Source organism: Eucalyptus grandis, chromosome 4, assembly GCF_016545825.1.
Source record: "Eucalyptus grandis isolate ANBG69807.140 chromosome 4, ASM1654582v1, whole genome shotgun sequence".
NCBI lineage: Eukaryota > Viridiplantae > Streptophyta > Magnoliopsida > Myrtales > Myrtaceae > Eucalyptus > Eucalyptus grandis.
The window spans coordinates 17,659,745-17,671,393 of NC_052615.1; the positions used below are offsets into that span (position 1 = coordinate 17,659,745).

At 37.6% G+C, this 11,649-nt stretch overlaps 1 protein-coding gene across 1 annotated transcript; it reads right to left on the reverse strand.

Moving 5' to 3' along the window:
* Positions 1-1,591: 1,591 nt before the first annotated feature.
* Positions 1,592-8,906, reverse strand: LOC104441435 (homeobox protein knotted-1-like LET6). The gene is made up of 4 exons (XM_010054588.3): positions 7,811-8,906; positions 6,997-7,255; positions 2,673-2,914; positions 1,592-2,057 (listed from the first exon to the last, which is right to left on the reverse strand). The coding sequence occupies exons 1-4, from the start codon at positions 8,237-8,239 to the stop codon at positions 1,854-1,856; spliced, it is 1,134 nt and encodes a 377-aa protein (XP_010052890.2). The 5' UTR covers positions 8,240-8,906; the 3' UTR covers positions 1,592-1,853.
* Between the last annotated feature and the right edge of the window lie 2,743 nt (positions 8,907-11,649).

The window sequence follows — 11,649 nt, forward strand, 5'->3', positions numbered from 1 at the left end:
AAATCCGCCATTTCTCTCACTATTAATCCTGTCCTACATGCTCGCACCAAACACATTGAGATAGACTTTCATTTTGTAAGGGAAAAAGTCTCATCAGGGTCACTACAAGTGAAATATGTTCCAAGTAACTATCAACTTGTTGATATATTCACAAAACCTCTCTCTCGTATTACACATTATCAGCTACGAATCAAATTAGGAATCGGTTTCTTACCCATTCCCAATTTGAGGGGGGCTGTTAAGAACAGTGAGAACAGAAGCTCCTCATCTGATACTATTACCGATACCAGGAAGAATAGGGGAAGCAAGATATACAAGAGCAATAAAGAGAAAACATATGAAGAAGAGGAAGTAGAGTATATACATGCTGCTGAGAAGATATGCTGCTGAGAAGAATGAGAAGAGAACCTATTTCGAACACTCTATATAGTGCTGCAAGTCTTGGCTAGTCTCGACAGTTAGTCTAGTGTAATTCAGTTCTGGAAGTTAGTTTTTGCTTCAGTTAGTTAGTTATATTTTCTTCAACTGATTCAATACCTGTAAAAACAGATTTCAGAGATAGTTCTTGTGTATAAAAGGCTAACTCTCGATTGAATGTTAATAATGAAAAGGAAAGAGAAAGAAGTCTTTCATCTCAAGATCTCTCTACAGATTCTTCATCCCAATTTCTTCTTTGCGCATAAACTTCTTCAATGGAGCACGGTAAACTGTGCCTAAAAGAAACGCACCACCTCAGATTTATTCAGATCCGGATCAGTAATCATCGTCCTGTCCTCGCAAGTCGGGGATCGAATGGTATTACGGTGCTATTTGCGCTTAGAGTCCAGAAGGCCATCAGAAGCAGACCAGGAAGGATTAACCCCAAGCCGCTCTTCCGGATGTCGGGCAGCACAAAATTCCCTGAGCAACACCACGGGGCACCAGGTAAATCAGCAGCCAGGAATTCAATGCGATCCCCCAAAAGGTGGCGATCACCATCCTTATTTTACCCATAGACAGAAGCAGCACAGAAGCTAATGACGTCGGCCACAGTATGAACAGATAGATGAATCGACTGAGAAACAACCGAAAGCACAAAAACACTGACCCCTTTCGGATTCTAACACATCCTCGATTCGTCCTTACCCCTGTATCCTAAAACATCCGTGTTTTGAGTATATTACTTGCGCATCTCCACCCCCACCTATTTCGAAAACTAGTTTGGTTGACTTTACGTAGAAACCATGTCTCATCATAATGATGTAGAAAGAGAGACATTTGGATGAACAAATGGCTACTTGGATCACATCAACATGCTTGAGGGTGCTAAATATTCACACTTACTAAGTCTGATTGTGCACTCATAATTTACATAATGTCGTATGACAGACGTTAGAAAATCATCATACGCTGCTTTTGTTAGATGCACTTCTTACATGTTTTGAGTTCACAAACTGCAATACCATAGAAGCATAATTTACACTCGCATCACTAATTGAATCACCGCACACGATCTTGTCTATTTTTCACTTAAGGCCTAAGCTAGCTAAATGGTACATACGAAATTTGAAGCTTTATGATATGCTAATCCTCACCAAAATTACCTACGACATAATTTCCAAATTTATCCTTGCCATAGCCGCGAAACTAACCATAGTCATACATGAACCCCAAATATAGCTAACAGGTCATAATCTTATCGGATGTTATCATGTATTTCCATGTGCCACAAGCCGGCACAATACATAGTGTACTCATAAGCTTCACAACTTGCCATCAAATGATTAGGTGGGTCTACAGCACTCGGAAAGAGCACATTTAGAGCTCATAATGACACTAGGGTCGAATAATATTAGCAATATCAACCATAGACTTCAAAGCAAGGTCGGAGAGATGTCCATGGGAAAGGGATTGCCGAGCATGTTGTCCATGTAGTAATGAGGGTGAGTGGCATCCATAACCACGAATTGCATGTCCTCCGATGGCTTCCAGTGCCTCTTCCTTTGGTTGATGAACCAGTTGTTGATTTGCTTCTGATCTAGTCCAGTTGATTCTGCTAGAGCTAGTTTCTGTGATTCCTGTCATTTCGAATAAGACCCGAGAAAAATTTTAACACCCAGTGATGCAAAATGAGGTAACTTAGGTGCTCAGAGTCCAGAGTCAATTGGCATTGGCAAGCAAAGTATGCACACAAACCCAGTATCAGGGTGAGGCAGAACATGTGATTCATGCATGTCGAGTAAGCATTACAATTCTCTGTCATATATCAGCAGGGCAAAAATTCTGCCAGTGAAATGAGATCATTTATAACCCATAACTTAATGAATTACACTAAGTGGCAGCGCTATCTCAATTATTCAAGGTGACAGATTTCTTTGAATGCAACATCTCCAGTCTCCATTTAGGGGCTACATTCTTTAGTAAAGAATTTTTCTAAAGAACTAATTTGTAAAGTACACAGCCAGCGCAAAGAATTATTTTTTCACTAGAAAAGACATCACGTGGGCGGAAAATAGTAGTTCTGAGCCATAACCAACCAATTTATTAAAGAAGCACATTTCATCTCAAGCCATTCCATAGATTAGTTGATATGACAACCACTAAGCTTGTTTTATCATATAATCCATTTAGAGGGACTTTCTTTCTATGTGTCATCAAAAAGAGTGGTGGAGTTTAAGAGTGTAGATGAATACTGATGGGTAAGGCCATTTGTAGTGTCGACTCCACCAATCAAGCAATTGTTGCCGGGCCTCTTTCGGGAGCTTCCCCTTCTTCCTCTTTTTCATGAACTCCTGCTTGAGGCTACCAAGATATCCGCTGTACTTCCGCAAGAGCTGAGTCTTGAGCTCTCTGTCCTCTGCTTGGGGGTCAATGAAGTTGTTCACATCATCTTCTTCGGACGAGCCATTCCTATCAAAAGCCTCACTCAAAGCCACTGGCAACATGAACAAGCACAGTAAGCATTTTGTGAAGTCTATGTTGCCAAAAAAATCAAATCACAGACATGCATTGGTAACAGTAGATTCGTCACTGGATAACAAAAATATAATAGCACATTGCACAAGATCAAGAATACATCACATCACATTCAGTGGTGTTTATTGGGTATTTCTACTAATTTATATACAAGTACCTTGACCTTTGATAGGATTTTTCTGGAAGACTATCTTCTGGGCCAACATAATTACTCCAAATTGGATATCATGGTTTAAATTCAAATAAACTTGTCAAGTAAATTGTCCAATATGGTTATTTAGCAACAGAATGGGAAAATTTTCTGGAGTTCAAAGTACCATTTCATCATTAGTAAGAAACAATTCATATAGAGGCAAACATTAATAACATCAAATCGATTTTTTATACGCACTTTTAGGAACTGGGAACTTCCAAGCATTTTATTTAATCATGCATCAGGTAGCACAAGGTTACAAGATTGAACTCTGCCACACACTGAGATATGAATAAAGGATTCTGCTAAATTATAGAAAAAGTTCCATTGCTACCAACCGCTCAAAAAAACCATGTAAATCCAAATATGCTTATAATATCAAACAATAGTACATAATAAGCCCAAGCAAGTGATACGAATGCATTACATACATTCTTTTTATAAGGAAATAGGAAGTAAGGTCAAGAAATACATAATGAGTGACTTCTTAATTTCCTCTCAAAATAACTACAACACAAGCTAATTCTTTGACTCGTCATTATCTAAAAACAAATGCTTCATAGTCCAATACAAGGCTTCTAACCTATTCAGTCAGATATTTTCCTTTCTATATGATAATGAGAAATGCTATTTCAATTATCATAGATCACATGTTCAGTGACTATGCCACGAGTAATTAAGGCATTTCAAACATTCTGAGCTCCTCTTAGACCATGTTATAATGGGCCGCCAAAAGTTCTAAGTAATGTCGAGAGAGAGAGAGAGAGAGAGAGAGAGAGTCCTTGATGGTAAGTAAGGCAATCACTACGCATGACAAAAATCCAACATCATATATAAATCTTTGCATGATTGTCACTCCCATGAAATAAGAGCTTGAGACACTACAATTAACATTGAGCAAGCAATTTCCTAGTACAAGGGTTGGCCAAATTATTGTTTCACTTACACATTTTAATTGTCAAAAAAAAGTTACATGATGCATATATCTATAGCCAGAAAAGTGGAAATTGAGGCTGTCTCCATGAATGCAAGATCATGTTGCAGTAATGATCAGGAAGGAAAAGCAAATTACCTAAGTTATGTTGTTGCCATCGGACTTGCCTTATTTACCTTTGGATATTTAATCCGCAGGCTACTGTATTTTAGGATTTAATCTAAAACACCAGTTACTATAAAGGAATCATTCTTCTATGAAGAGGATGAATGCAATTGATAAATCTAAAAGGTATGTGTCTCCATCTAAAAACTACATAAGGAAATACTTTTTTCCACCGTCGGAAACAAAGTAAAAGTTCAAAATTGTTTTCATTATGCTTAAACCCTTATCAAGCTCTACTCGAGTGGCTTAGAGACCTACTGAAATGTCCTTTTTCACTACATGCAAAAATTACAAAGTGTTGTGGTTTTAACTTAAAGGTGAAGCATAAAGCTAAGCTACAACATGTTTGTTTTGGAGTTGAGCCAAACAAAAAGCTCCTTTTGAGTTTTCCATCATAATGAAAATATACCGTAAAGAATTATGGAAGATTTTTTAGGCGAATTACATATATGTACATGTATATGTATACTTTTTTAGCATTTGGGACATTCTACGTTGAATAAAAGTTAATGCTCAAAAGCCAAAGCAATGCCAAAAACCCAGCAAGAGGGTTGTTAGCAGTGTCGCCTTTAGCTTTCGGTTTTCAGGTAAAAATTCACGCTTATATTTTCTATTAATCGCCTCAAATATTTATATTACTAGCATCTAAATCACCTAAAACCTTTTCATAACAGATTACGCACCCCCAAGAAGACAAAATGCACACTCCTTAGGCAAAACATACAAAATCTTATGTGCTAGATAATGTCTTTTTGTGGTCGTTAGTGTAGAAATAACAAATGATCGTGTGCCCCTAGGATTATGTGTACCAGTTTCGCTAACATTTTGCATATCTAGCATCACTCTAATAAAAATAATGTCGACCATGCAGAAAGACCTTGTCATCAAATCAAATCTGTTATTGTGTATGCTCAACAATGTTTCATAATTTTATAATCAGATTTCAGACAGATCTTCGTTTCCAAGGCTCAACCTGCAAAGATGAGACTTGTGAAATAAAACCGTAAGTAGCATAAAACAAGTGGTCAATGAGGTTGCAATATTTGACAGAAACTAAGAGGAAAAACTCCATGGTACATACAAACACCGAGAAGACCTTGCATTAAGAAAAACTAAAAAATTCAAATAAATCTCACTTATTCTAAATAAAAGAACTTGATGAGATTAGAGACTTGCATTAAGCACATTGAAGAGAGTAAACGAGAAGGACACACCAAAGGGCAGGACAATAACTGATGATCCTCTACAAAATCTCCTATGCCCGTTGCACTGAATATAAACTAAAGTAAGTAAAATGGAGAATATCTTCGTGCCAAAAATTGCCATGTCAATTAACCGCACAATGAGTGTGTTGGCAAAAAGTGCACAATCGTCCCAGCAACTGAACCGATTTTGAAACTGAGTGTAAACTTGTATATAAACAGATGGCTCAAAAGAAGATGCTGAGTTATAAATGGACCTCTAGGCTGCCTTGAGGTTCACACACATGCGCAACAAAGCATAAGTCAAACCTACAAAAGATTCTCTTGAGCACATAATGGTAGACCACAGATTATGAACCAAAAATAGTGCGTTTTGAAATTTATTAATTGTGCCTGCAACTGAGAGAACCCCTGCTAGTAGATCATCCAAAATTGAGATGTTGCACCCCATTATAATGTGTATTGGGAAGCCATTGGATGTGAGATGAACATATAGAAGAATTATTTGAACAATCTTTTTTCTACTCATATATACATATATACATGTGTATCTACATATATCCAACTATGAATGAGATGCCATAGGTATAATTGATCAGTTCCTAAGAGCGTGGAGAGAAAAAGTCCACCTTGGACCTTAAAAAATCAGCAAAAGCTACACATATGAATGCATTCAAGAGTAGAATAAAAGGAGGCAATTTAAATAGAATTTGTCAAAGAAAGTGAGTGAGCATTTACGCTCAACTGATCCAAACCCTAAATATACAGAAACCCTAGATCAAATTAACCATTGCCAACTCATATCTACTAACTGCGATTTCAATGAGCACGCATAAGAAATTTTCTTTTTAGTTCACGTAAGTTATTCCTATTGTGCTTTACCCATCAGAGAACCAAATATTATTTCTAGAAATTTGACAGTTGACATGAAAAATCCCCCGAGTTTTAGCCATTTTGAATGAACCACCGATTTGTAGTTCATGTAAAACTGGAGGACAAGCATTTCCTATTCCCAAGATAACTATAAAAGTGCAATACGAAAGGCCAACACAGAACTACTAAATAGTCATTAATAGTACATAGGAGAATGCACGAGAACAAAGAGAAAACCACATTATACACACAAATTCCGAGAAGAGAGAAACGGCAGTAACAGTTGTTGTGCCATTCTTCTTCATTCCATGAAGAGAAACATCGTACGTTAATTAAGAAAAAAGCCTAGCACTCGCACAAAAGCAAAGTTATATAACCGAGAACGAAAGGCATGAGAAGCATATTAACCCGAAAGCAAAATCACACTCTATGAAGAAGAACAAAGAAACCACCATTTTGAAAACCGAGCTCTTCCTAGTTCCCATACGCATCTTCATAGTTCACACGCATGGGGGTTAAACATGAAAACCAAATAAAAATGGGGAAAGAAAAAGGACGACTTCCCCAAATCGAGCTCGTGACTGTTTCCATGTAAAAGGTCGAGTCAGGATTATATCCCAAACCTTTAAAGGCACTAGTTAGGGTCGCAAATAAGATGATAGATAAATTAGTACCAGAATCAGAAGGAACACCAAGAGTAAGGGCTTTGAATTGGCACTCGATCCTCTGGAGGAAGAGCATGGCCTCTTTGAAGGGTTTGGAGAGTTCTTGCTCGTACTTAGTCAGCATCTCACAGTAGGCCTCCATGAACTGGTCAAGAGCTGGGTCTTCACCAATGCAACCTGTGTTGCTCATGCCGCTGTTCCCGGCCATTATCGCAGCCGATGCACACGCTTCCTCTAGCTTTGCCACCACGCCAGGCGGAGCTCCCACCTATATGTAGGTAATAATTTAACGCCATAGTATTACAACACTTCTTATAGAAACTGTCGGGATCTTCTTGTCGAGATCGCCCGAAAGGGTCTCCAAAGAATCCCCTTCGGACTTCAGAGTGTCTCCTTCCATATTGCTAAACAACAACCCGCGCAGGTATGACTATATATTATACAAGAAAGAGAAGGGAAAATAAATTGTTTATCAGGGAAGTAATGAACTACGTTCTTCGAGATATGACTGCCGTCGGCTTTCACAAAAAATTTCTTCAAAGGGAAAAAATGCAAAAGAAACAACAACTCTAACCCTATCAAGTCGCGGTCGTCCCAGTTTGACTAAATTAACACCCATAAAGAAATAAGAAAAGGAAAAGCCATGCTTGAGTGTGACAGAAAGAACTCTTTTTTTTCCCCTCCTCGGGTCCTTATCTTTTCTCTTTAGTTGTTTTTGAGGAGACAATTAGCTTCTTTTCTCACTGGTATGAACATCTGAACAAAGAACGAGCATAGCCAGAGAGCGGGCGAGAGAAAGTAGGGTTTTTCGCTTTTCTTTCACCTTCTGACAATTGACATAAGCTGAGAGAAGGCGGTGGTAGTGAGGATGAGCCATGATCTTGGCCTTGACATCGTTGTCCATGAAGAAACAACCTGAGCCTGAGCCTGAACCTGAACCACCCGCGTTGTTGTTGCTATTGTTGTTGCGGTCGTCAAGAATCGGAGAAGAACCGCTGCTGCTATTACGAGCTGTTTGGTCAAGAAAGTACTGGTGGGTGCTTGTGTTTAGGTTTTGATGATGGTGATGGTGATGATGATGATGTTGATGATGGGGATGGGGATGGGGATGGGATGATGAGGTGATGGTGTTGATGGGCATCATCGTCATCATCATTGGGCATAGCCCATCACCACCACCACTGTGGTGACCGTTCTCTCCAAAAGCCATCAAACAGGAAGGCGAATTAGTGCTGTTTGAACCGCCCTCCATTCCACAGTGTATGGCCTAATGCAAAACCCTTTTCCCTCTGTCTCTCTCTCCCCCTCTAGAGAACGAAAGGGTGATGATGAGATCCTTTATGTGTGTGAGTTTTAGCTCCTTTAAAAAGACTGAGTGGGAGTGAAACAAACAACACCCAGTTTGGTCTCCCGAGTTTTGTGCTTACACAAAGTTCAGGCCTTTTCACAGAAGAAAGAGAGAAGGGGAAAAAAGCAAAAATCCATCAAATAGTGGCCCTCCTTTCTAGTGGGTCGTCAGATTGATACATGCACTAATATCAGCCCTCTCTCTCTCTCTCTCTCTCTCTGAGGGCATAGCCTGCTCAAAATATTTTTCTTTCGAGAATGGGGGAGTGTTCTTTAACCTTTCTTTCACTGCATCATCGTCTCTCTCTTCCTCTGTCTGCTCATTCACAGCATTAATCTCTCTCTCGTCTTCCTTTTTCTTTCTCTCTCTATCTCTGTGTGGGCGGTTTTTGATTGAGAGAGAGAGAGAGATGAAAATGCACGCGTTTTGGGTAAGAGGAAGGAGAGGGATTACTTATCTTGAGGGACTTTTTATTACCTTCCCGATGAAAACTCTCTCTCTCTTTCTCTCTCTATGTTTGCCAGTCGAAAATGGCAGTGTATCAGTGGCAGTGCAAGAAAAGAGGGAGAGAGGGAGAGAGGGAGAGAGGGAATTTTTTTCTTTACGGAAATTAATAAAAGCAAATTACGAGGAGAAAGGAGGGGGAGGGCGGGGGGAGAGAGAGAGGAACGATCAAATCGATGGAAGAGCCAAAGAAGAAACAGGGATAAACTATTCATGGATGATGGAGGGGAAAGGTTCCTTGGGCACGAAAGAATCACACACAAACTCTCTCTCTCTCTCTCTCTCTCTCTCTGTTTTTTTGGTGACAGGGGTGTTTCTTCCATCTGGGGTTTTGATTTTGCAATCTGCTGTCCACTCAATTAATATTCTTTCTCACTGCTAAATGTTGTCTTCTTCCATCCCCCGAGATTTGTATTCTCTTCTTCTTTTCCTTTTAAGATGGCCTCTTTTCGTGTGATCTTCTCCTGTGTTGGAGCGGCTGTGTACTTGGAGGGTTTCTTTCTACATCTAGTAACGTGGTTTTTGGTTAGGATGCAACCCATTGTTTTTTATAGTATTGACTTTTGAGGGCCCTCGAAATTTTTTTGATTCAATGTGATAGATACAGTGAACCGATTTATAATATAATGTGTTCTATATATATATGGATGTCCATTGATTATCTTACCAACGGTCTCCTCCTATGGAATTTTAGAGGAGTCTTTCCTAAGGCCTCACGGCCATTTAGAAATATACGAGTTCAATAACGAATGTTGCTAGACACCGAAACATTCAGGAAATTGCTTGCATATACAATCATGAAATACCGACGAGTGAAAATGACTATCACTTTATTCGATTACATCTATATCGAAAATAATAAATTCTATTGATGTCCCTTTTACTGATCTTAATCAAAACTGAGAACAATATTATGATGGCTCCTCCATTTGCACACTTTACAGTTTCTTGTCCAAACTTCAACATCTTGAAAGCTATCCTACTTTGAGGAGTGATATTAGCACATAGTGTAAGATTATCTTGAAATTGTGATCTCGGTGGTATTTTTATAATATAATTGGTAGTCATACATACATTCTATTATCTTATGTTAGTTTTTTAAATTTTATCATCAATTTGATGAATTGAATAACACGTGACAGTTAATAAATATATCAATTTGAGATTTTATTCTCCGTTTGTCACAAGTGTACTATTTAATGATTTTTTTAATCCAATTTAACGAAAATTTAAGGCTTTTAGTAGTCAAAAATTAGTTTGAAATAAATATGTCACATATGTACCAATTTGTGATTCTTTGTTGTAAATAAATTAATTTGGGATATATTTGTTATAAGTATACTAGTTTTAGATTTTTCGTGATATTAACTCTTTAACTTATATATACGACATGCTTAAACCACTCGAGACTTATAGATTGGATAAGTCAATGAGCACCAAACCTATTTAACTAGTAACTAAGAAAATGTAATTATCCAATTTAATATGTTACCAGACATATTAGGATACATTTATATAAATTTATACTTGCACAAGTACATTTTACATGTTTATATATGAGTAAAAATATCTCAAACGTGCCATGTTTGGAGAACCTACGCACGATTCTACGGGATTATAGCATGAAAATAAGGATCATCAACCTAATTCTAACTGAACGACAATTAAATGGAATCTCAAATTTACGGAGGGATGGATGCAATAACTACAGAATAGTTGAACAAGAAGAATCTCATGATAAGCGTTGCGTTGACAAGTTCGCAATGTCTTTTAAAAAATAACTTTTATTACTTTCAGTTTCTTTCCGAGCTCCAGAGATGAAAATATGTACTTGATATAATCATGTGAAAAAACTAAATAACTCTGTTCCCTGCTTCGTCATTTAATATTAGGCGTTCAATATAAAAACAAAATCAAATTTCACGTGCTATCAAAAAAATAAAATAAAAAACACAAAACAAAATTACAAGAATACTGACACCATCTTCACCTGAGATTTGAAAAGAGATGGATCACACTCATTATTAGTCCTCTCTTCTCGTAGCATTCCACCTTTGCAATAATTTACCAGGGAAAAGGAAAGGGTGGGGTTTCAGCTAAAGGAAAAAGCTGGTAAAGCGAGTGGGACACTCCGAATGTCTCTTCAATCTACCTATTCTTCTACACTCCTTATAGTTATAGCCTGTCCTCCCTTTTCTTCATTCTTTTTCATTATCAATTCGTCTTCTGTCTCATGTGATGATACAGGTATATCAATAAGTTGGAAAAGCTCTTGATGCAAGTGCCCCCAAAAAATGTCATCCAGCTTGATAGAAAATTATTCTTAAAAAAATTAAGAGATTGCACGACTTTAAAGTTCCGATAATTTCACAGACAGTGTCGCCTGCAAATCAAACTAAGAATGGCATATAAAAATAAATAAAATACCATGTAGAATTATTATTAACTAGTTCAAAAAGTTTTTATTGCGTGATTTAATATTTAAATATTACGACACTTTCTATTAAGCGTAGGTTGGGATTTCAACTAATGTTAGGATCTCTAAGTTTGATGCCCTCTAGAAATAAATGAGAATATTGTTGACTACGTGAAACATTAAGGCATTGATAAAGAGAGACTATATGTATAGAAAATCCAACCAAATTTCACAGGCAAGTGTCGTGGGATGTTTTAATAGAACTTGTCTAATGCTGCTTTTAAGTTTGGATTGAACCGATAATACAAGGAGAATTACTAGATCAATTCTAAACTCATTATACAAATTCAAATTTAGTCTTAAAACTTAATTTTCGTTGGAAATTGATGACATG

Excerpts from the sequence above, each read along its gene's own strand:
- LOC104441435 (XM_010054588.3), bottom strand. The coding sequence starts at position 8,239 with ATGGAGGGCGGTTCAAACAGCACTAATTCGCCTTCCTGTTTGATGGCT. Across the intron at positions 2,915-6,996 it reads TGGTGTTCCTTCTGATTCTG|TGGCTTTGAGTGAGGCTTTT; the intron begins GTACTAATTTAT and ends TCATGTTGCCAG. Across the intron at positions 2,058-2,672 it reads ACAAATGGCCTTACCCATCA|GAATCACAGAAACTAGCTCT; the intron begins GTATTCATCTAC and ends TCGAAATGACAG.